Genomic DNA, 26,241 nt, shown 5'->3' with positions numbered 1-26,241 from the left:
TTAAGTTGGTCATGTTTAATTCTTACGGGAGAAAACAAAGCAGTACAGAACACAAATCACAACCAATATCCATCCATATCTAAACATGTCTACATGTGGAAAAACAGCTTGTCAAGAGGGGGAAAAACACACACACCAACTACAACTTATAATACATCTGAGAATTGACACTGACATCATGGACTGAGACTCATGCCTTGACACATTTCACCTAGAAGTTAAGCATTCATTTCCATCTTCAAGCACAAGCTAAAATTGAAAGAAAAAAAAACCCCACCGGATGCATTATTGCCAGATGGGATTTAAAGTCGGTGGCCCCAAGGTAAGTTAAAAAAATACAATAAACAACAAAATGTCAGGAGTTAAGACTTCATTTCCAAGATAAAAATCCACCCGCCCTCAAACTACCAGCGTTCTCCTCCGCTGGGACCCCAACACCCCGCAAAATCAACAACCCACATCCCCCCGACCCCCGCCCCCGCCCGAGCAGCGCCTCCTCTGGCGATTATGTGGCATAGCGCTTGGTCCACTGTTTGGCTATCCTGTCGTGTTCAGGTCTGTTTGTTGTGTACTGTGTGGCGATGCTTCCCACCAGGGGGTCGGCTGAGAACACAAGGAACAGAACAAGCTTCAATACACCTGCTTCCATTAATGTGTACATCAGTGTATGCGTGAGTGTGTGTGTGTGTGCGTGCGTGTCTTGGGGCTCTCACCAGGGTTGCAGTCAGTGAGCAGGGAGCAGATGGACAGTAGGACCTTGGAGATGGTGAGGGCGGGACTCCAGTTGTCCTTCAGGATGTCCAGGCAGATCACCCCCTGACTGTTGATGTTGCAGTGGTAGATTCTCGTACGGAACGTCACCTGGACACACAAGGGGGGGAAAAGAAACGAGTTCATACATATAATTTCTCTTTTATTCCAAGCTCTACTGTGCAGAGAGTGTAGAGTGGTTGTGAGTAGAGGGAACCACCTCTACAGCATCCCTCTCTATTCCCTGATGATGCACAAGAGCTCTGGAGTCACATTTCATAAACGTCATCGAGCTGCTTTCTAAAGTGCGTTGTTGCCCTCTAGTGGAGAACATAAGAGTGACACCTTACTGGGGACAACAAAGGAGAGGAACCTGGTGGAATCTTTTCACTTCAGCGCGTCGACACTCGCGGTCTGAACAGGTCTCCTGGATGCTAATAAGCCGTTTGTGTGCCTTTGAGTCTCACCTTAGGTGGTTTGAAGGGGTAGTCTGGCGTGAAGGCGATGTCCAGGAAGAACACTCCCCCCTCGTACACTGAGCCTGGAGGGCCCAGGATGGTCGACCTCCACTCATAGATGTTGTCTCCTTTAGGACCAGCGCTGTTGGTAAAGAACAAAAACATTCTCTGTGAGATAAAGGGACGGCTATAAAATGGATTAGAGTCTCTTGCTCGGGGTATAAATTGCGGGCATACAGAGGACAGAGGAAGTCTTCAATCTTTACGAGACATCTCTCTTCCCCTCTGACAACACCAGACTCTCAGCAGGACCCCCTGAATTATTATTGTCAGACAGAGGAACCAAAACCTGAAACAGACCTCCGTATGCTTGGGGTTTAATCCGTCAATTCATTCAGATTATCACAATTCTAGACCCAGATGGGGGAGAGAGAAAGACCCTGCTGCTCAGATCCTGGCTCACTCCACTGGAGACCCATTTGCTCTAGAATTAAGCTTCAAATCCTGCTCTTTTGTTCACGTTTGTTACATTTGGAGTGGAAGAGACTGGACCAAAGTGTCCTCCTGTCCGTCCTCTGCTCCAGGCCTGAGTGCTATGATGATTCTGTTTGTTCTTCCTTAAAATACAACATCACACACGAGCTCTGACAGCTCCTCTCGTCTGTGGAAAATGCCCTGAACGCCTGTAGGTGCCGATTGTCTAAATATATTGTCAAAGTTGTTGTTTGGCTCTGTTCCTTTTTTTCCCTTCCTTTGTCTCGGCACTGAATCACTTTGGTTCAGACATTTGCGTAACAAGGAGTGGCAGCCGAGAGAGAGAGGGAGAGAGAGAGCGAGGGAGAGCCAGGGGAGTTTGGGATAGACGGCTGCATTTCCCCGTAGCCGCGTCTTTCTCTCGTCTTTGTCTCCCTCCGCTGTCTCTCTTCGTCTCCTGCACTGATTCTGCTGAAACGTGGGAGCCGAGCACGTTCACCTGTCCTCTGTTATTGGACCTACCAGCATAAATCTACTGCACCTACATTCAAGTCGAGTCAGCGCCGACCTCAGCCCGGCCCACATCGGGACACGTTAGCCATCCTCTTAGTCGCACATGCTAAATGAAGCTTATTATTATCTTCCAGCTGAATCCGTCTGAGGCACGGTCGAGTTAGGAGCTCACATTCCCAGTAAACTCTGACGACTGAACTCTGAAACTCACCCATAAATCAAGGATCAACTCCTTACGGGCACACAGATAACACACTCTTGAAACAGCAGCAGGATGAACAGTTTCTCTTGTGCTTGAAGACAAATACAAATAAATAAACCAAACATCCTAAAAACATCAAAAACAACAAACACAGTCGCTGAGTGTTTACGCAAAATTGCTTCTCTCCTTCTCCGACAGAAAACAAAACCGGTGGCGGCATGTGGGCCTGGACTGTCACGGACCCTTGGCATGAGCAAAACACGCCGTGTCAGCGCTGACGATGCACGCGGCGTGTACGCCTACTAGACGCCTCGTCGGCTGCCAAAACACAGCAGCAGATCCTCCTCTCAAGCCTCCGCTGGCTGCTGCGTGTTTGTAATACATATTAATCCTGCCGCTGGTGTACAAACTGCCAAAAGAGAGGATTATGGGGAAACAACCCCGCCAACAAAATACTCTCTCTTAGCTTTAATCTGCATACTGTTTATGTTCTATGAAAACAAGGCTGTTGTTGCATGAAGTGTAGATGACAGAGTGTGATGAATGATCAAGGCGTTATAGTAACCTGTAACTATGGGTAATAAGATATCTTAGAACCTTCTAAACATTCCAGAGCCATGAAAAGAAAACTCTTACATTAAAGGGCGAAATTCAGCGAGCAATATCTTCACATATCAGCGCTTAACATCTTCAAATTAAGAGAAGACGTTTGGTCTATCGCTTATTTTTAATGCTGCTGAACGAGATGAGCAGAATCCTCCGTGACATGGATCCGACACTGAAGAGTTAAGCGGTGTGAAGTCATTACGTCTGGCACGTGTGTGTGTGATGAGGAGATTCTGTCCCGAGTAATAACAACAGGAGACATAATGTCAAACACAGATCTGGCTCGGTTCCCACTGCGCTCAAGAAAGAGACGCTAACCTGACGCGCGCAATAACGCTGAGTCCGAGCCTGTGTGAGTCCGCCACGTCGCACACTGACACACACACACACACACGCTAAAGGTGTGTGAGGCAGATCTGATATCTGCTTGTTTAATAAAAGTCAGTGTTACTCCGGATTCATATTAGAAGAGGAGATAAACACATACGCTTAAGCCTAAATGACTTTTGTTATCTGCTCCATGAGGGCTCCGTTTGTTTGGAGGTGCTGATCTGGATCGAGACACATTTCTATATTTCTGTCACTTTCCTTTAAGATAACACACCAATCTGATTGAAGCGGCAGAGATCACGTTCCTTACTATGTGATCACTGTACCAATAAGTCTACAGAACAAGTAACTATCATTCAAATGTGCTTATTATTATTATGCCATTATATACATCTGCTTTCTAGGTAATGACTTCATTCTTCATGTTTTCTAGAAACTTTCCCCACACTGCCAAGAATCATCTGGTCAGGAAACGAGGCACAGCAGTTGGGTTTGGCTTGGAAATAGACACAAAAAAAAACAAAACAATGGGTCCAACAGCTGTAAACTGTAGAAATGCAAACCACAACTCCGTTTCTGCGACTCCTCCAGCCAAAAATGGACATAATGGGGCCAAAGATCTCCCAGAGAGAGTAATGGTTATGTTGACCCTCGGGACAGTCAGTCAAACATTAGACTAAGGCCAGAATGATGAGACCTGTACCGGAGTAAACCACCTCCACCTCCATTTCCTCACCTGGTGGACTCTGTATACTATGATTACGCAATACATCATGAATACTCTGTGAACCGCAGAGTGCCATTAGTTCCATTAATTCCATCCATGTACTGTATAGATTTTACACCAAGATAACTAACTTCTCTGTATCTAAACACACCGCACGGCAGCGTTTCTGCAGGGAAGCACAGACCTGAGCTAATGTTCAGGTCAGTGGTCACAAACCGCACGACCTCAGCCAGGAACTAATGCGACAAGCAGGATAGATATTGTATCATTTCCGCGATTGAATAAACCAGTGTGAGGTTGGGTTTTTTGTTTTGTTATTTGTTTTTTTGCCTGACAACAGAAGCGGCTCACATTCACAGAGGGGCCTTAGAAAGAGCCGGAGCTTCCTTCCCCGCTCGCCCCGCTGCACACAAAAGCCACCCCAGTGCTTTGTGTGCTAGCGCTAATACGCTTTGCAATCACTGTTGTCATTCACTTCAATATGATAGGGGAGGCCTTCTTCTTCTTCTTCTTCTTCTGCGACCTCCGTTGGAGACAGACTTAGACGGGGAAACGCTGACATTTCAGCTATTTCATTTTTTTTTTAAGCCTTTAACCTTTCAGCCATCCATCACAGAGCTCACACTTCAAACTTCATCCCTACAGCAACGTAAACATGACTCCTACACAATCTGCAGTATGTGACATCACTGACCAAAGTGTCCTCCTCCACACCTGTGTATTATGTTTGGGGCCAAAGACGATGATGATAGTTGTCTCCTGTGTTTAGTGCTGAAGTACGCTGAGACCTTAAGCCGTATACGTGCGAGGAATCAATTCCGATCCCGCCGTTTGACTGAGTAATCGTGTCACAAGGCGTAAATGGCAGCGTGAGGTGGAGGGAAAGCACCGGGAAGTGTCACACTCCTACATCCCTAAATACATCTGTTGCATAATCTAGGTCTGTTACTCAGTCAGCGAGCTTCCGTTTGCGCTGGTTTCGTCTCTATTAAGGATACATGATGCTAGAACAGAAAGTGAATTGCCTTAAATACAGTGCTAAGACTGTTGGCAAGACGACTCATTCATGTCAACCGACTGCCTTTAGTTCATATAAACAGAGGATTTAAACTTTAAAGTGTATAAATACCAAAGCTAAACACACAGAAGCAAACTCTCCGTGCTAAATCCTCTCTCATCATTGTTCGCATTTCACAAATAAGCATCATTCGCATCATCTCAACACCGGTTTTGTTCTTGGGCTGTAACAGGCACAGCTAGCATCGCAGGGTTCACTTCCAAACACCGCTATCTGGTTATGGTGAAGACGAGGAGGGACGGTGTAATAAGCTGCCTGACGGAGAGACAATATAATGACTCCGCTCCACTTAAGTGTCTGGAAGAGTCCACACAACATTATCACAACCCTTACCTTCTTCCCCGGCCCCGACAATTGAATACACCGCGCCTGTAAGAAGAAACTTCTGCGGTGCTTAGCGGAGACAAGCCGAGATTGAATGCTAAGCTCTGCTGTCTGTGTTTCTCCTCTAAAAGCTCTCACGCTGACAAGATTTATGTTAAAATAGGGCCTTAGTCTTACAACGACGGCTCCTTTTTCAAGATTTTTACCACAAAAGGTTCAAAGAAAAAAACTCACCACCAAGGTTATGTCACACAGCTACAAATCCAACACTTTCTAATAGGAATGATCTAGAATAGTGTGTATCTATCCGGCCTCCTTCACAGTAAACGACCCTACGACACACACGGCCTCTAAACTTTCCTCAACTGCCGGCGCAAACCCCTGGAAGAATCTAAAGTTTCACGTTGGACACCTGAAGGCAACGACTTCAGTGGAGACGGGGTGAACGAGAGAGAGAAAGAGAGAGAGAGGAGAACAGAGAATAAATTGCGTGTCGGCTAGTTAGCAATAAATAATACAGCTGGCCCGAGAGGAGAAAAGAATAAAAACACATTGAATTAAGCGGGGGGATGGGGGAGGAGGGGTGTGTGTGTGTGTGTGTGTGTGTGTGTGTGTGTGTCTGTGATGTCTGTAGCTCACACCCGAGTGGCAACGAGGCTGTAGCAAAAGAAAAGAGCATTCCCTGCGCGGAGGATAATTAGATTTTGATAAATGGCAGATGAAAGAATCTCCCTCATAAAAACGACTTCAGAAAAAAAATCTCCTTTATTCATCAGTCAGCCTCCGTTGAAAGTCTGAGGAGGCTTGAAACGACCTCGAGAGAAATGAAACAACGTTGTAATCCATTACGGAGCGTCTGCGAGGCGTTAGCTGTCCTTTTCGCATCCAACGCGGGCAGACGCTTGGCTACATGAGCCGCAAACCGGAAACCAAGAAGCTACTCAGAGTCCTGCTTCCTGCGCGGGGGAATAAAGAAAGTGTTTTCCTCCCACACAGGCTGGGAGATAGAGAGATCAATCACTTAGGGAGCGGTCACCCAGAGCACCTTTATCTCTGCTGGGAAGTATTTCCTCCTTTAGTTCATTCCACCAGGTGAGGAGAACTTCTTTCGAATCGGTTTTAAAGCAAACGCCTGAATGTGCGGTCCGTCAAAATGTACCGCCATGAGGCATTTGGAGCGATAGAGGTGATCAGGTAATAATTACATCACCATTACCACCGCACAGACAAGGATATGGTCACACACTTCCCCCTTGATAACAGGAATCCAGTGTGTTCTGTGTAGTCTTCACGCAATTATAAATAGAGACGGCGGTTGGTAGGTTCACTTTTTCTTGACGGCGTTCGGACCCACTTTGAGGAAGGAGAGAGAAGCGAGCTTAAAGAGAGGAAATGGCTCCAGGAGGCCAGCCGAGGCCTTTCAGTGTGACCTGATGGAAGTCCAGGCATTTGGCTTTTTCTTAAAAAAGGTGAAAATATAGAGATTAGAGTGCTCCTTCATGTTGAGCAAGGAATCATTTCTCAACAGTGGGTTTTCCCCTGACAGGAGCTGGTGTGAAAGGGTCACGCGGTGGTTTCACTGTTTTGTCAATTTCACATTTACAGTTCAGTAACAGAGAAGAGGAACCGTCACTCACAATACAACTGCACTCTGAATCAGATGATCCAGTTTAACTGTACGTGACGAAGAGCCGACAACAAAATGTCCACGGGACGCGGCGACATTGTGTTCTGTACTGTACTAAAAGCTTTTCTATCCCTGTGTGTCAATTTACCCAGAATGCAGGAGCAGAGTGTCTCGATTGCTTCAGTCACAGCTGCTTTTTACACATCTTTGTCAAATAAAACATCAAACTGGGTACAAAGAGAGTGTGAGAGAGGGACTAAATGTCTCTCACACACACACACACACACACACACACACACACACACACACACACACACACACACACACACACACACACACACACACACACACACACACACACACACACACACACACACACACACACACACACACACACACACACACACACACACACACTTTGCAGCTCACAGACATGCAATCAAAGTTTGCTGTCGAGGTCTAGACGGCATCATGACCTGCGAGCTCCCAGCCCTCCTCTGTCAAAAACACACACACACACACACACGCGCCCCACACACACTGCCAAGAACCCAAACTCGACCCCGTTGTTGCCTCAGCGTAGCGTAACAGGTAGGAAACGGCCTCTTCGCTCCTCCCAGCAGTCGGGGGGGGGAGTGTTGGCACGAGTATTTAACTGATTGCAACAGCTCCGGCTCAACGGCACCATGAGATCGCGGCTCGCTGCTTGGCTGGGTGTTGGGGCTTATTGCTCCACTCTACCACACGTCTAACTGAGGATTAAGCACCATAATCACGTCTGTGTCTCAGGTACAAAGAGCCCCTGTGCCCGGTGTTCATAGTGAGCACATACAGCAGCGGCAGTGGTAATTCATTCCAGTGGCACACACACATCTAAAACCTGCCTGTCTGTTTCCGAACACAGGTCAAACTCACGACATTTCAAAACAAAGAAAGCACTGTGGATGGCAGAAGATCCCAAGGATGGATTCGTGCCCTCTCTCGCGCTGCAGGAACCCTTAACCCTTTGCGGGAAATTGGATATTCTCCATTACTTTAACTGTGTTGCTATGCTGAGAAGAAGACTACAAATCATTAATCCCGTCCGGGGGATGCAAATACTTATGGATAATGTTTATTACCCATAATACTGCATACCGACATGTCAGCACAGGTAGCACAGATGTTAGGTGAGGTGACCTATGAGCTAAACTCCCGAAACTCCGCGCTGTTCTGTCCAAGGCGACTATTACGCAACCGCGACGAGATCTATTACACGCTGTAACGTCTCCAGCTGGCAGGGCAGGAATACATATATAGCTGTATGTTTAAGAAGACGCTTCACTCTGTCACTGCCCTTTATGTCCGTTTGTTCTTTGATTGACGAGACGCGGAGGCAGCGAGGCTCCCCGTTCCTATTCCCGCATACAGATGAGAGCGCTTCTCACCTTGATCACAGACATTCCAGACACCTGAAGGACGACTTGAAAAACAACCGGAGCTGTCACTCCAATGTTTATCAACGCCGGGGCTGAGAATCCTCGCTCACTCACCTGCAGTTTGGCGGAGGATCCAAAGTAATATCAGCCAATTCCTTTTGAATTCTGCAACAGCAAATAAAAATACAGACATCAAACATTAAGCTCCAAGCAAACACAGTGAATCCAACCTCAAAGGCCCAGAAAGGAGGCAGACAAAGCTGAATGTCAATGAGAAAAACTAGTAAAAATAAAGGACATACATTAACTGTCTTCTAACACTGAAAGCTCGAAACAATGACACGGTCTGTTCTGGATTATTTAGTGTTGTTGTTATCTTGGCTGTCTTCTACTACACACTGTCTGAATCATCTTGCACATGAGTTCAGTGTGAGGATTAGTCAGTGAGACAAAGTCCTGACTTGTTTTCAAGGGGCACCCGGGCCACGCTGCATAATGCCTCTACAGCAACCCGTGCCAGAACAAGACACATTAAAGTGGAGGGAGGGAGGGAAGATTTTACACAAGGACTCTTATTAGTTACGACTTAGCAGTGTGATCGATCCTCCCGAGTTTGACCCATCGACTCCTGCCACATTCATTCATTTGGATACTTTAAGCCCAGGTAAGGGAGAAGGAGGAGCCAAAACTATTCTGCCAACTTAGGGAACCAGTACAGATCGGTGATAAGCATTCTGTTACAAAAGTGTTCTGCCTCCTTGTTTTAGGTGTTAGATCGCCACTCGTATTGTGTTGTTAGGGGGAACATAGCCAAAGTCATGCACTTTGAAGGAGCTCACTGCCAGCAAGCAAACTTGGAGGATATCTTACACTCGCAAGATGCAGCAAATACGAGTAGAAATGTAAAAATTCCGAAACATCTAAGTTTGTGGCATGTCATGCGGTGATGGGGCAGATGGAATGAAATTCCAGGTGTAAACTGTGCCCAACTTTGATTTGGCAAAGTCAGATGCGTGTCAGATATGTGTGTGCAATGATTGTGTAGTGAATAGGAGCGCAACGACAAGCAGGAAAACAGGATGCAGCCAGAAACGTGCGACCAAGTAATCAGCCGTTTGTCGTATTCTCAAGGGCCGTCAAATTCTAATTAGAGGAACACGGCATTGTGACACAGGTGATGAAGGTCGTCATCTGTGACAAGTTCAGTTTAGTCAGTGATTGACAGGCTCACCTTTTTGCACTAGTAGAGAGGAGTTTGGAGGTCTTGCTCATGCTGGCTTTGCTTTCTCGTTTCTTGGGGAGGTTCACGTCCTGCTGCTGCTGCTGTTGTTGTTGATGACTTGAGGATGAAGAAGACGTAGAGCTGGTGCTGGCACGGGAATCCTCATCCGACATACCGAGCCTAAGGAGGAGGGTGGGTGGGGAGAGAGAGAAGAATGGGAGGAGCATTAAAAGAGGCACAAGAGTCAAACTCGTTCTCCCCCCTCCTTCCCCTGATTCATGCGATGATGGAAGTCCAGAGTGTGTGTGTGTGTGTCAGACTGTGCCAATAGATGCTGAACACGTTGTGACTTTTCACCACACTGTCTCAATTTAAAGTCCAATTAAATCAAAGTCAAACTGTAAAAATAACTCGTCTATAGATGGTTGAAACCCAATTAGAATGCTGCCTTGCCTTTTGGTAATGAGTTTGATGAGTCAGAGCTCAGCTACAAATTCGATTTAGATCAATTTCTTCCTGTTGCCAACTTGCAATAAACTTTAGGGTGTGTCAACAGCTGTTTCCTAGCTCTGTTAAGTGTTAGGGTTAGATTGAGTTGTGCGTCCGCCTTCCGTATCCATAGAAAATTGCCGGAGAAGTATGAAATTTGCTGTCGTGTCTATTCATTATGGCTCTTTATTCATAGCTGCTGCCTAAACTCGACCTCATGAAACCACTAGACGAACACATAAAGATGAGGTAATAACTGTATGTAAACACAGAGGTGTCTGCAGGTTCAGACTCAGATCTCACGTCTGGCTTCAAGCAGGTGTGAGAATATTAGCAAGTCAAATCAAACTCATTTGATGATTAAGTGGCATTTGCAGTGGAGCTGGACTGTAAATAAGCGTGCAGTGACAGACTCTGGCCTCTTCTAAGCAAGCGGGCCTGGATCAGACAGTGACCCTGGATCAGTATGACTTTGTTAAAGAGCCCCCCCCCCCGCTGGGTTTCACCAGGTTTTACATAGGAAACTTCAGCTCTTATCCGTGTAGCCTTCTGACCTGGGCTCATATTTGCGCTCGGTTATTTTTAGATGTTATGTCGAGCTGCAACAAAGGAAATAATTCGGTCCCATAGTTGAGCTTTTTCGGGGCCTGCTGTGCTTCACACACCCTCAGACAGACACCACGGACACGGACACACGGGACCCTTTTCCAACGTACACACTCGGAAAAAGGGTCGACATGTTAACGCAGAAATGAACGGACGGGGCGATGTCGCAGTCGGCAGGGACCCCGAGCACTTCACCTCCATACCGACAAACCTATCAAACTTTCCCCCCTAACAAGTCAGCCGAGGAGCCGCAGGGCAGATACACACATTTCGCGCGGTTAAACACGCACTGTGTTGGTTCAAAACAAACCTAACGCGTCATTCATTTAAAGGTTTTCCAGCATTTTTTGTTGTAGCTTTACGTCCGACGACATGCAGCTGAGCTCAGCGCAGCCACGGGATGGACGAAGCTCCTCTGACGGCTACACGCAAACATTTTACACCCACCACAGACCCGAAACCACACCGAACACACCCAATACTGCGATACGGTACAAAGATTTAGTGTCTGATACCTTTCTTTGTGTGTGTGCACAGCCTATGTGTGTGTGCCTCCGCCGCCTGGACGCACCAGTGTCAAAACACATACAAGCGGAAGGAGTCCTTCTTCCGGTCAGCTTTTTAAAAAATAAAAGCAAAACAGAACTGAGGCGGGTTTTTTTCGGAAAGCATCACGGACACTAATATTTTGTGTTGCTTGAATTCTTTTCTACCTCCCAAAGGAATATAATCCAACAATAAAAATGGATTTGTGTTGTTACGAACAAAATTAAGTAACTAGATTGTCCTTCTGGTACGTTCAACATTCATGTAACGTAAGGGGGGAAGGTTAAGGCGATTCTAAGGGTCTGTGGGTGGCAATGCTACAAAAGAGCAAAAGCTTAAGTCAATCCCAGAATAATAACTTTCTATGCGACATCTCTGATGACGCCACTTACTATATTTGTTCACTGTTATAGCGCCAGAAATCTCTACAATGATATACACATTTCTTATGTGTCCATGTGTTACTGGGAGGACTTACTAATACTAATTTTAGATGCAACACTATACCTATTTGGGCTGATGTGTGTGCTCAGAGCCTTTACTTTTAAGAATGTTATTGCCTACAATCATGTAGGTAATAATTCATCTGCTTTTGGGATTCCTTTGAAAGGTATTCAGTGTTACAATTATGAATTTCAAAGTCATAGAGTACTTACATCTTTAGTCTATACACCGATCTTCAAAAACTAAACCAAGTGCTGTTCCTACTGAGGTAGAAGTCGCGGATGATTATAGGCGCCAGTCCATCCTGTCAAATTTCAAAGTTGTTTTTATTGTGTAGGGTAAGCAATCTAATTTCCGTGATGTTTTGCTGTAACAGCGTGAAATTGACGCAGCCGCTGGACGCGTGCCTGCTGTCGCCGGAAGTGTTGGTCCAGCAGCAGGCAGACGGCCTCATTTAGTCACCTACTTTCATCATTACTACATCTAAAGCACAGAGGGGAGTTAAGAAGGAGAAAATAGAGGAACTGAAATCAACAGGGGAACTTAAGTATTCAGAGAAGAAACTCCTTATGTGAAAATAAACTTAAGGTCACTTAAGGTCTTACTGTCTAACATTTGGTTCACGTCTACCTTTACTTCATTATGGTAGCTGTCATGAAAATATCTAAATGAAATGAAATGTCATTGAGTTGTCATTGAAATGTCATTGAATTGAATATGACTATTAGTTTGATTCCTTTTTCAGTTTCACTTTCACACATACGTGTGTGAAGCCAACAGCTGTGTGCCGTCCGGGACATCATTTCAGTTATGACATTCCTATTTCTGCAACAAAAAAATGTTCAGATTCTACTTATCAAACAGAAAATCATACACACAACACATCCAGTTGACTTTTTTGCTCATAGCATATTGTCCATAGCATTTGCCTTTAAACTGCATGTAAGGTGTAAACATCCATTCAACACATTGTGATCAGAATGCTCTCTGATCAATATCACAAAAAAATATATTACTCCCTTAATTAATCAATTTCCCACCGTTCCTTTCAGGTCCTGGCCCCCGAGGCAGCTCAGCTAAGCAAAGATGCCCAGATGTATCTCTCCCAGGCCTCATCCTCCAGGGGGGATCACACGATGTTTCCAGGCCAGATGGCATAGACTGTATAATCCCTACAGCATATTCTGGGTCTTCCCCGTGGTCTCCCCACAGTGGGATACACCCGGGAACACCTCCAGGCTTCTTACTCAACTCAGATGGCTCCTTTCACTCTGAACCAGCGGTGGTTCTACTCTGAGCTCCCCTCCTTATGCTCCAGCACCTCACCCTGTCCCTAAGGGTGAGTCATGTGACATCATGTGGAGAGAATTCAATTCAGCTACTTTTATCTGCGATCTCATTCTTTCAGGCCCGGTCCACGGTAACTCAGGTACATCTGGAAAGGCCTCTTTGTTTATCCATTTATGCACATCCATCCACACTGGGCTGGCACCTTTTAGCCCCAAAAATGTAACCCTTCAAAGAGGCTCTATAGAGGCCGGCCTAATGTTTCAGACACACACGTTTTCACACCTAAACAGCATTTCCTAAAGTATCCAGACTCATGTGGATGTGGTTTCAGTCACTATCCAGACGTCATGACCATAGGTAAGAGTTGAAATGGAGATTGAATGAATGCTGGTGAATTGATGTGTGTTCACCCTCAGGCTCAACCTTCTCTTCACCAAGACAGCTTGATACAGCATCGACATCACTGTCACAAAGAACAAGGCGTAAATATGAGATACAAGACACTCAAAAGTTGAAATCATCACACCACGGTTCTTCTTATGTGCTGTTCACTCTCATTCATAAAGTCATTTGAATGGGAGTTAATGGACTTAATGGAGGAACACAAACAGCCAAGGAAAAGAAGTTATTAGTTATTTAGAAAAAGGATGAATATCGTCCACAATGAAAGAAGAAAGGATGGACTTTAACAGCATCATCTCTCCTGGAATTTGATCACAATATATCCGGACACTAAGATTGCATTTGAATGCAAAGTTGCCTGACCAGCCGGTTTGTTGGCATATGTCCATCCTAACAGTTGTCCTACAGGGCACTGCCGAGGTGCCCTTGAGCAAGGCACCGAACCCCCAAACTGCTCCAGGGGCGCCTGGAGGCTGCCCTGCATGTATAAAGCATGTGTGTGTTGTGTTACATATGTAAGAGGGGCGCAAGATGCATTTCAAATCTGTGATAGTATGTGGCTACATGTGATTGCACGGAATTGACCAATAAAAGTATCTTATCTTATCTTACAACAGTGTGACGCCATATGGATCTTACGAGAGAAAATCTCTTACAAGGCAAAACCTCAGGGCTCCATGCAGGATAAGACTTCAATTGTAATGAGGTTAAGGGAATAAATGGATATTTTTCAAACATCATGTAAACACCATGATCCTATAGAAATTGACATTGTTGTACACTGAGACAAAAGACTGAGATTATGCAGTATTAGATTGATTGAAGTTGAAGTCATACATATTCAGTGAATGAGGAGATCCTATTAATTCCATACTGGCTTTACACGCACACTTTCCTTTGCTGCATATGGATTGATTAAATAGAATTCCATGTTGACTAAATGTACTGTGCGTAGTTTTACCTTAATCGAATTGGAATTGAGGCGGTACAGACAGTACAAGGAAGAAGTGAGCACACAAACACACTGCTTTCTCCATTGCCTCCTCCTGCAGCCTGTGAAGAGGAAGGGAGGATGAGGACACCCCCCCCCCCCCCCATCCCCCTCCCCCCACCTCCCCATGTGTCAACCATAATTAACTCTCCCAGTGTTGCTCCACTTTGCTGCTTTTGCAATACAGAGCGGGAGTAAAACTGCAGCAAAGCGTCAACTCCCACTCGGAAACGTGCAGACAGAGCTGCTGGAGAATGAGTCGACTGAGAGTGTGTCCGTCTATCTCTGTCCATTTTTAAACAACACTGACATGTTTTATTTTTCACAAAGGAGAGATTGATGGAGGATTCACGCTACTGCTACAAAAAAAAGAATAGAATATGCATCAAATACTGTGTTAATTAATAAAATAACTAATAAAACAAAAGGTTTAATAATAACAGATGAAGGTAGAGGTGAAATCCTGGAAGTAGGGTGACTGGTTGACTAGTTGAAAGTCACAATAATGCCACAGTGTGTTCATGAGCATCGTTCGAACGTAGAGCTTTGGGTATCTCAGGGAGTAATAATCATTTAGATAGAAGAAAGCAGCGTATACACCAAACAACCAAGGAGGATTCTCTCTCTCTCCGTTACTGTCTCACTGTACCACTCCACTCTTAACTGTAGAGATGTCAATGCTGACCATCCATTGTGTATAAGGGCTTTGTCCTCCCTTTAATCTTGAGCTAGAGGAGCTGATGTCACTCCTGAGGAGGCGCAACACTGTGCAGCCTCGACACACGACACAATTCATAACATTACACTGCTACATTGACAGCAGCTCAAACTCAAGAGTTTCCTTTCACGTCTGATTTTTCGACTAGAGTCACAAGTTCATCGACTTCCTACTCAACGGTACAATCAGAATAGCCTTCGACTTGAAACCAAGACTTGTGACTTCTCTTATACTTGACTGGGTTGACTTGATACAAGAGGTGTGAACTTGGGTCACATAACATAGACACAACTAAGGCTTTGACTTGAAACTTCACACAGTCGTAAAGACCTCAAGAACTCTTGGGCTTGGAAAGATTAAAAAAACTATACAATTATGCACATAGAACTATTCATTGTCACATCTATGTCCATTTTCATCAAACTCAGCTCATTATGACTTAGAAATGACCCAAAACTCAACATTACTCGAGCTGAGCTATTAAAGGTTCCATGGTTTCAATGGAAAGTGATTCATTTTCCAGACTGTGGCTATGTCAGGGACATGTTTTGAACGTAACTGACCTGAAAATCATGAAAATCTTGTAAAATCGTTAACATATGGCTTTCACCAGATACTTGCCTCGGTCTCAGCTCTGGACTTCGTCTACTGAGCAGAGTTTCCTGGTGCCGTGTTAACATCAACGGAACCTTTGATGAAAACCTGCAACAAATTATGTGCAGATGTGGTACGTCCACTATCCTGTGTGCGTGCGCGTGTGTGTGTGTGTGTGTGTGTGTTAGCTCTGTAGAGGTGTAGTGTTGTGGTGTTTGGACTGTGGAACAATGTGCAGCTCAGCTCATATGAATGTGATTTCACAGCTGAGGGTCTCGGCTCCCTATCAGGATAGCAGTGGCTCTAATTGTTTTATAAATACATGACTGTTAGAGTTATCAGAGAATACTGTAAACAAGCAGTAAATCTGGCGTGACAGTAGGGTCCCATATAGTGAGCTCTGGTGCTTATATGATGATAACATTAAAGAGAAGTTGATCTGTGTGTCTAATGGGCTCTGATCTAATAATCCTATAACACAGCAGATATTGAGTCTCATCGATTCAACTCCAGCACAACAATAACATCATCCAATATAAAACCTAAATGTCTATAATGGGACAAACACATCAGATTTTGTGTTACTTTCAAAGACATTGACAGATATATTTGAAAACAATTCGGGCTTCTGCTGCTTTAAACTGTTAATCTTTTTAAGAAAGCATACAAACAAATCAAAAAACTGACAAAGGGGGACTAAAAAACCATAAAAAGACCTCGGAAATGTCAAAACAACATCAGATGAATGAGTGATATTGCATTATTAAAGCAAAGCAGCTCAGATAAGATCAAAACATTCACCTTCTAATCATTCTGCTCTCTGTGGTGAGCCCACGTCGACTCATTTCCAACAGGATGTGGTGACCCCGATCAGCTATCAGTCAAGAGGAGCCTGCAGACAAGTGTATCACACAAATGCAGGCACGTACACACACACACAGACTTTAAAACAACAAATTGAGACAGGTTATGTCACATTACAGCCAGTGTTTAATTGATTATTCAATGAGTATGTATTCTCACAAGGCAAATATACAGCAAACTACCACTATCGTCATACAAGGTGATGGGGCTCGCTCCATGCCAGAAATAATACCAGAAATGTCCACTGCATGATCACTGATCCTGATGCCATGCACTAATATTCAACATGAGCTGTAAAGTCACGGAGAGAGAGAGAGAAAACTCAAAAAGTTTCAAAATGCATTCGGTCAGTACGGCGAACGCATTTTATGTCAAACCATCACATGAAACGGGAATAGTAACACTCACACTTTTAGATAAAGAAGACGAAGGGTGGGGACAATGTTATAAACAACGCAACGACAATAAGAACGACATCATAGACAACAACAGTAACAGTATTAAAGCTTTTCATGACCATATCAACATTCAGTGTATTGGAAAATACAATCCCAATAGACTCTTTGTATAAAAAAGAAGCTTTTCAAGTCAGCATGGAACAAATAACAGTTCATTTCTCAGAGGCGGGGGGAGGTGGAGGGGAGGGTTGGATGAACAAGGGCGGGTGTGCTTCCGTAGATTTTTGGAGGAGGTGTGTGTGTGTGTGTGGGTGGGTGGGTGGGTGTGTGTGTGTTGGGTGGGTGGGGTGGTGGGGTCCTCGGGGGTCCTGTGTGGAAAGTGGAGGTCGTCTATGTGGCGTAGCGCTTGGTCCACTGTTTGGCTATTCTGTCGTGTTCGGCTCTGTTGGTCAGGTACTGTGTGGCGATGCTTCCAACCAGCGGGTCAGCTGGAACACAACAAACAAAAACAACGACTCAATGAGGGAACATTGTTTATGTCAGACATGCTCCAGTCTGTGTCGTCTACATGAGAAACACAGGTCTTGTTATTTAAGCTCATAATCACAAACGCAAGAACAGTTTTTGAAGCTGAATATTCAAAACCTTGCAAATACTCAAAGCTTTTAAGGGGTAATTAGGGCAAATCCGTGCTGAAATATTAAAACACATAGGGTCTTACATGTTGGCAGTAAGCAGGTAGGTAGGTTAGATCAGTAGGTGAGATCAAACCTTTTGCATTCTATCAACTCTGGAAACCTGCAAATCATGACCTTTCCTTAAAAGGCTTTGTTTATCTACTCTGAAGTTGAGCCATTATTTATCCTGAATAGTGGTAAGTAGTAGTAATAGTGGTAAGTAGATCCTTTCACATAAGATATTGGTTGTGTATAAGTGGGAATTCAACAATAATGGAGAGGTCAGGGGTTATTAAAACACTAAAGCAAGCATGTGGGGATGATGGATGTTGACATTTCAGCCTGACTGCGGTGAAAGAGGAAGCTCTATTAGTGGACAAAAGGGAAAGAGCTCTATTCTCTGGGGAGAATGAATACAACATCTCGAGTGGATCTGGCTGTATGTAAGAGATCTGTTGTTATTGACACAGGTTACGCTCTCACTCACATACATCACTGAGACCAGACCGTGTTCAGAGGAACTGTAGCATCAACAACAGCCTTCCGTATACAATGTGTTTACACAAATAGACGTGTAGGCCTGTTTAACATCAATTCATGTCACTCTAACATGATAGACAACCTCAGCTTATCAGCCTATATGGGGACTTTATGATAGAAACTCTGCCAGTCAAAGTTCTATCTCTCCTGTGCTCTTAAGTTGGCATGTAACATACGACGGACACGATTCAACAGCAGGGTAAAATGTGTGAACTACAGCAAATCAACAGTGATCACGGTGAGTCCCAAGTGTTAATAAAAGCGGGTTCAGTGACGCGCTGTTGATCCAAAGCACACGTCAGTCAGCTCGGTTGACATGGAGTATTGTGTGTAAGTCCCAGCAGCTCATCTATTGATTCCGTCGCTGCTCAACCCCGCGTGCTTGTCAATTTCTCAGCGAAAATGACAGGGAGAGAAACTCATTCCCCCTTCAGCTTCACATGTGCTTTGCTTGGCTTCGGTCTGTCTCCTGTGGGGCTCAAGCGTGCTGACTGAGCAGTGCGATGAGCTCCACTGAGCAAACAGCACAAACAGCCTCCACACACTGATCCCCTGTAACGCCTTCAGTGACCGGGAGTTTTACTGGGCTCGTAACTGCCTTTTTGGATGAATGAATCCTCCCGTTTCGTGTCATTGTACCTTAAAGTATTAGCATGTCACTTCTTATTCAGCCCTTATTCAGTCACCTACCAGTTACATTTATCTACTACTTAACGTGTCCATTGTGTTTCTTTTAAGACATAATTGCATAATGCGTTGCACAATTTATTCCCTGTCAACACTCTTCTGTACTTATCTGCCAAACCATTTTCTGAAGGTAGTTTCGTCCTGAAAAAGGTTTTTAAAGGACCCCATGTTACTCTCAACCGTTTTCCTTCCTTCGCTGCCCGTTTGCACTTGTCCATCCTTGTCTGTAACAACTTAAAAAGTGAGAGTATAAGACCCTCTGGACGCTGTAGGACCCTCGGCTCTGTGGAAACGTCTGTTCTAAGAAGTGGTTTCAGATTGGCGCGAAATATTGCATCTGAATTTGCTTTACTCTACCGTAACTCAGTGCTATAACCTTACAGCAGTGTCTAAGCTCTCAATAAATAAAGGACCGACAATCATTTTATGGTTTTCAAATGTCTTGTCTGTCTCTCGATCTGTCTCGGTATAGACAAATCTAACTTACGGTTTGCTGAGTACAACCAGCAGGGATGGAAAGTCTGCCAGTGCAGCCTATTACTCCAATGGGTGCTTGGATCACTCTGAGTGTCATTTCCAGACAGTCACTCGCAGACAGCAGTGAATTACAGACAACCACTCAGAGCCGGGGCTCATTTGCATACCGCCAATGCCCACCCAAAACAGCTCATTCTAGGAAAATTACAGACTGACTGGTCTGGGAGCATGCAGCAAAAGATCTGTGTGGTTAACAAACTTGGCAAAAGTCAATTTACAGACTAAAGGGAGCTACGCTAACTTGCTAATATAGAGCAAAAATATGTGTCCTGTATACGTTGATTTCCTACAAAATACACCCATGTCTACTGAAGGTCCCCTCTCAGTCAACCAAGCATGAAGGAATCCATCTCTGGTCCTAGTTCACAGTTTGGGACCAAAGACAGCCATGACAAATTCTGCCAGTGTTAAAAATGTAGATTTACGTTTGTTGACAGATATCTAATTTGACTGCCTCTATAAACTGACACAGATGAATGACATGTTGATAATGTGTTTGTTTCTACATGTTTTCCTGGTTGTCATAGCACTTCTGATTGACCAGGGAAGGCAAATGCACAATGACATGTGTATCTAACATGATATGGTTCAGTCTGAAAGAGGCTGTTATTGACATTTAGTCACACCCGTTCTGCACAGTGTCACATTCAATTAACTTAGAAGCTCTATGTTATCACGGTAATGAGGTCATTGTTGGTCGCTGATGTGTCTCTAGGATCACTGATTAAGATTTCATCACAGTTACCTGACATTTTTTAAACTTGCATTTGACTCATTTATTTTTCATTTCAAATACATGCACTTTATTTATTTTATTAATTAAATTAATTTTTTGAGTGATCGCATTTAATCCTAAAAAACATCTCCATTAATTCATTTATTTGTAAAGACAGGTTGGGACAAAATTTACGAATAGAGTGAGCTACTTAAAAAAAATGAAAATCATACAAATAATAGAAAAATAAAATAAAAGTAGGGTAACATACTATTATGAAAATACTGTTTTACTATTAATTCTTTATTTAGAGGTTTATCCTAATGGATCATTTGAACTCATCCATATCTCACAAGCCAATTTAAAATTATTTGTTGGGATTGGGAATTTTGAATATATATTGTAACTAAACCAAACCCATTCGATTATACAACCATTTTTCTGATTATTCCATAATTAATCGATAATCAAAATATTCAATAATGACAGCACTATACTGAATTAGTTTGGCCCAGGAAGAATTGTTGCCCGGTCCTCCTGCACAAGCTGTTTAGTGTCATTTTATGGTTTTGCCCTTTGTGTTACTCTTGGCTGACGGGAGCTACTGTATATCAGCTGACTGGCTGAGGACACGCAGGTTTAACTGTGCTTTAATCTCATAATCAAACCAGCTATTAAATCATTCCTTTCACACTGGGTGAGACAGGAGTTACGTATTAACGACAAACTGACAGGGAAAAAAAACGAGGAGAGAGGAGTGCCTGTGGCTTTTTGAGGTGAAGATGACTTCCACACAGGTGTAGACGGACTCAGAGGCTCTGAGCTGGATTTTGAGTCCTTGATACACACTGACACGGCGTCTGCCTTATCCCATCTTATCCCACCAGGAAGCCTCAGGTATAAATCTGCTAGTGTGACCATGATACTGGGGTTCGATGTGGCGTGACAGCAAGGACGGCGGTGCTGCGAGGGGTTGATTAACTGTCATTCCACCCCCTGCCCCCCGCTTTAATGAGCTACATTCCAATAGTCCCTGTCTGTATGAAAAAGGAAAATCTTCAGAGGAGAAGCGGGAAGGGAAGCTATTTTGAGGGGTATCTCAGATCCAAATCCCAAATTCGGCACTGAAGGTTTGAGAACGTAAGCCGCGGTGAGAAGAAGTGCGGCAACGGGATTGATTTTGATGAGGCAAGAGACAGACAGCAAACAGGGATGTGTGTGGGAAAAAGGGGAGGGGGGTGGGGGGGGGATGCCGATCGAGTCCTCTTTGTATCACACTTAAAAGGGATGGAGTCAATTCATCTCGCCGCCATCTGAAAATGTTACTCGGGCTGCAAGGGCAGACAAAGGAGGGAGGAGAGGGGGGAAAAAAGCTATTCTCATTTCACCCACGGAAAGAGAGACTCCGCCGCTCGGCTTATCAAAGAGCAAAAACCCCACAGAGGGGACACAAGCTATCATCAGAGGTCTTCACAATCAGCGCTATCGCCTTCTATCCCTCCCCACATTCTTTCTTTTCTGTCGCCATCTCATTCCCCCTCTATTCACATCTGGAATCACCTGTCATTCTTTTGCCCTTTCAAGTTCCATTTTTGTTTTTAAATCTCTGCTTCCATCGGTTCCACTCTGAACCTCACACTCGCTGTGATATCGGACAGCTTTCTTCAATGTTTACAGCTGTTTTTACCACCTCTGCGTGCTCCGTTTAATACTTTACACAAGCAGACGTTTACTGCATTGGTAACTGAGGGCCTGTTGAATGGGGGAAACGACTTGGTTTAACTGGTCCATAAAAAGATAGATTGAATTTTGCCATTGCTCCAGCGGCGTTCTTTTCTCTGCTGGGTAAATTGTGCTGTAATGGGACTAATTAGCTTTTAAAAATGTTGATGTCCTCGCTGCGAACTGCTGTCAGCTGTTTACAGGGACGTGTTTACCCAGACATTACTGGTCAAATATTGATCAACCTGCAATGAAGAGAGCAAGGGGAAGCATGACCGCACAACACTGTGAGTGGATGTGTGCAAATGGTATTAAGGCTGTTTGGGAGCTGTTCAAATATTTACTACTTCACGTGTACTTGAGTACAAAATGACTATAGGGAGTGATCTGTCCTACAATGGAACCAGTATGTAGAAGAAATAAATACTGTGTAACTTGGGTTATGTTCCTTTAAATGATTCAAAGCGTCATTTAAATAAAAACTTTGAGAGTTTCATAGTATTTAGCTAGATTTAAAAACACCAGGATGAAATTTAGCTTACAAAATGCTATTATTAACTACATTTTATCATTATTGATGTTTTTATTTAGCAAGCTTCTGCCACATAGTGAGCGGCTTGCCATTTTTCTCTTCATTCTTGTTTTATTTTGTAATTAAGGCATACTGTGCTCGCAGCTAAGGGATAATAAAATGCACTCAATAGCATCATCATTTTTTTTAAATGTCATGGAAACACCATAATTATCGCAATTGGCATAACATGATGTATTATTACTCTGAGTAACGGGCATGTATTGTGTGATTTGCTCAGATGCTCAGGCATGTAAATGTTATAATCAAGCCGTATATGCATGCAATTGCCTTAGTGTGTAAACTTTTGCCTTAATTGCAGTGCAGACAAAATGCTGAGTGCCTGTAAATGCGTCTCCTGACAGCAGGAAATGCTCGAGGACAGAATTCTGCGTAAGATCCAAATCTATTTGCTCCTTTTTTAAATGATCTGGAGCCTCTTCCAGTGAAGAATAAGAACAATCAGCTTCAGTTCTCCATTACAGAGTGAATTGTTTCAAAAGCAACAACATTTCCATCACATTAACTTCCGGGGCCATTTTACGACACACACAGCATCAAAGTGAAACATTTTCTATTCAACCACACACAGAATGGACCTGTCACAGCTAACATTTGATATGACAAGGAGAAGACTGAGTGTGTGTGTGTGTGTGTGTGTGTGTGTGTGTGTGTGTGTGTGTGTGTGTGTGTGCATGTCTTGGGGGCTCTCACCAGGGTTGCAGTCAGTGAGCAGGGAGCAGATGGACAGTAGGACCTTGGAGATGGTGAGGGCGGGACTCCAGTTGTCCTTCAGGATGTCCAGGCAGATCACCCCCTGACTGTTGATGTTGCAGTGGTAGATTCTCGTACGGAACGTCACCTGGAATGAGACCAGTGTGACGGTTGCATTAGGGGGATCTGAACGTCTGGTGTTCATGCACCTTTTCCAAGGTCAGATCGCATTTTGAAGAAATAGTGGCATCAAAAACAAGCGCTATTACTTCTTTATCATTACTCTAATTAGATTATCTGACCACATTTGTCCATTGTACATCTATAAGCACTAAAATGAAATACAGTAATGGTGGTGATGTAAATATCTCTTAAATCATGAAGTTACATAGCTGAAATATATACACTATTATATTTTGAAAGTTCTGAAACCATACAAGTTGGCTGAGAAAGCTACTGTACCCGACACCATCCTGAGTCCCATACACTCCACACACACACACACACACACACACACACTGCAATGTGAAAGATGAAAGTGGTGTTTCCACTCCCTGTGGATGTGAGTTTGCTTTGTCTTTGAAGTGAAAACAATCCTACTGAACTCAGCAAAACCCACAATCAGTGCAATGAAACTGACATCACTTTGTAGTGATCTTTGATATTTGACTTCCCAGCATCGGTACTGATGCTGCTGATCAATACTGGCAGTCTACATAGTCCTCATTTTATCCTCATTATCTCTAAAGTCTCTGTTTCTCCCTTCACACCTCCTCCTTATGAGAAACAAACATCCCTTGCCTGCGCACCAAGGACTCCTTCCTTCCATTCCGCACTACAATTACTGAGGTACTAGCTGACTTGTGACAGATAGATAGAGCAATAAATGGGATGCTTTCCCTGGCATGAAAGGACTTCTGCCGATGTGACAAAAAAGCAGACAGGAGACTCGGTGATTGATGGTGATTGATGGAGGGCAGGTCTTCTATTCTTACACCTCTGCTGGGTTAGCATTGGCATCCTAACGCTGGCAGCACAGCAACCATCAAAGTGATCCGTTCAAGCCAGAATGATATTCACAGGCTTTGAGCCCAAAACAACAAAACCTGTAGTTTTATCACTTAAAACTCCAAACACATTTATCTGTAATGTCCTCTGGTAACCCACTGAGTGTCATTCTAACAATACATGTACTTGAAGCAACCGGCACAGTCGATTGGGAGTGGAATTTAACACCAATAGAAAAAATGAACAGAGAGAAATGTAGATGTAAATTGCATTATTAACCTAATATTACATGATCCACACTCTTAGCCCCTGAAATAAGTCTCAATCTCTGCCGGAGGAGTTGGCAAAATCTTAGTTGAACAGAAATCTGCCTGCTAGTTGTTGATATTTTGTGTGTTGGTGAAAGAAATGGCCCTGATTGAAGCATTAAGGAAAGGTCAGGGCGGCGGGGTCACCAATACATTTGCTACAGGGCAAAAATAAAACCTCTAATAATGCGATTTTCCAGAATGTGAATCGCTCAAGGGACACGCAAATAAGTCAAATGTGTGTTAGAGATGCATTTCACGCAAGCAGGAGCAGCTGGTTAAATCCTGATGATTAATGTTTACGAATGAGAGAAAGCTTGAGCGCGAAGGTTTTTCACCCTGAACGTGACGTTAAAGCCACGACGCTACAAGATTTCATTTAGAAATTCATGTTGTTTATGAATAACTGATGCAAATTAATCAACAGAGCACCTTTTCTTATGTTCACACTATTTGTTTGTCCTTGTTCACTGTGTGTGTTCACTGTCTCGTTACTGCACTGTGCAGCTCAGCCAAGGTTAGAGAGATGCGGTGATGGGCCGTGACACCACACGCATGCATACACACACATGACCGGACAAGAAAAACAAATCAAGACTCTTTAACTCGGATGAGGTCATTACTGCAACCCGCCCTACTGTTTCTTTCCCTGTCCAATAAAACTGTATTGTGCGTGCAGTTCACACATTTGGATGGTAATGGTAGTGTTTTTACTGATTTCATTATTATTATGATTATTATGAGTAATGTTAGTAGCTGGCAGTGGTTTTAGTATGGTTTTAGTTGCAGCAGTAGTAGTAGTATTCATGTACATGGTCTTTCAGCTTGGGCTGTGTGTTCCAAAGCAGAATCAGAGAATGTCTGAAGGGATGCCTTTGTCAGTAGGGAGATTGAGGATGTGTGTTGGCAGAGCGCAGAGTGTGTGTTTCAGAATGGGGTAATTAAAGCAGGTTAAGCTAAACAAAGCTGAACATTTCTCTCCACAAATGTGACTTGTGGCAGTCAGTGTTTAAAGGTTAACAGTCAGACAAAAGGGGTTATAATAAAAGGACGGTTGCATAGTTCAAAGATTGCCAGTCAGCACAAAACTGATACTGCCACATTTGTCTCAGCTGCTTCCTCCATCATCGGCCCAATTCTGCTCAGCAATTGGACACATTCATTCATATGACATGGGAGTTGTAACTTATTTAACTAGGAGATAATGGAGAAATGAAGAAATGTACTTCATGGCTTAAGTCTCAGCTTTTAGAGTGATCCGTGGAGTGTGTTAACAGCCTAGTTTAAAACGATTCTGTGCTGAGGAGGATGAAGTGAATGCAATGAAATTTGGCTACGAGATATAAGAAAACTGATGTTAACAGAGGTGAATAATGAAAGAGGAGTCTCTATGCGGATGCCTGTGTGGCTCAGCTAAACCCATCCTTCAGCGCACTAAGGTCCCAATATCTGAGGCCGACGTTATTGATTAATAGTCATCCTCAGTTAGCCCGCTGTCTATGCTATGATAAAGGTTCTTCAGTGACCACAGGGCTGAATTGATTCTTCTATTTCTTTTCATAAAACCTTTCATAAACATTCCGAAGCCTGTGTGCAGACCTATAGTCTTATTTTCAGTAAGGGATCCGGTATGATTCCTCCCTCGTTGCAGCACCACTGTGCACAATGAGAACAGATTGGGAAACTGCTCC

The 26,241-nt window shown here is 43.9% G+C and overlaps 2 protein-coding genes across 2 annotated transcripts in view; both read right to left on the bottom strand.

Moving 5' to 3' along the window:
• Positions 1 to 11,431, bottom strand: LOC143005753 (ubiquitin-conjugating enzyme E2 E1-like). Its single transcript, XM_076157127.1, has 6 exons — positions 11,340 to 11,431; positions 9,739 to 9,909; positions 8,622 to 8,672; positions 1,218 to 1,350; positions 714 to 861; positions 1 to 603 (listed from the first exon to the last, which is right to left on the bottom strand). Exons 2-6 carry the CDS (start codon positions 9,900 to 9,902, stop codon positions 506 to 508), a joined length of 594 nt encoding a protein of 197 aa, XP_076013242.1. The 5' UTR covers positions 9,903 to 9,909; positions 11,340 to 11,431; the 3' UTR covers positions 1 to 505.
• Positions 11,432 to 16,783: 5,352 nt separating this feature from the next.
• LOC143005841 (ubiquitin-conjugating enzyme E2 E2-like) overlaps positions 16,784 to 26,241 on the bottom strand; it is a 50,327-nt gene continuing 40,869 nt past the window's right edge. Inside the window, exons 5-6 of the mRNA XM_076157251.1 lie at positions 23,235 to 23,382; positions 16,784 to 17,559 (exon numbers count right to left, since the gene is read on the bottom strand). Coding sequence (XP_076013366.1) covers positions 17,462 to 17,559; positions 23,235 to 23,382 — 246 coding nt within the window. The 3' untranslated portion in view covers positions 16,784 to 17,461. The remainder of the gene's footprint in view (positions 17,560 to 23,234; positions 23,383 to 26,241) is intronic.

This window comes from Genypterus blacodes, unplaced genomic scaffold (genome assembly GCF_046128005.1).
Source record: "Genypterus blacodes isolate CSIRO-AG114 ecotype Tasmania unplaced genomic scaffold, CSIRO-AGI_Gbla_v1 ptg000072l_1, whole genome shotgun sequence".
Lineage (NCBI taxonomy): Eukaryota > Metazoa > Chordata > Actinopteri > Ophidiiformes > Ophidiidae > Genypterus > Genypterus blacodes.
This window is presented reverse-complemented; position numbering and strand designations above follow the sequence as displayed.

Excerpts from the sequence above, each read along its gene's own strand:
- LOC143005753 (XM_076157127.1), bottom strand. The coding sequence starts at position 9,902 with ATGTCGGATGAGGATTCCCGTGCCAGCACCAGCTCTACGTCTTCTTCA. Across the intron at positions 862-1,217 it reads ACCCCTTCAAACCACCTAAG|GTGACGTTCCGTACGAGAAT; the intron begins GTGAGACTCAAA and ends TTGTGTGTCCAG. Across the intron at positions 604-713 it reads GCTCACTGACTGCAACCCTG|CCGACCCCCTGGTGGGAAGC; the intron begins GTGAGAGCCCCA and ends TTGTGTTCTCAG.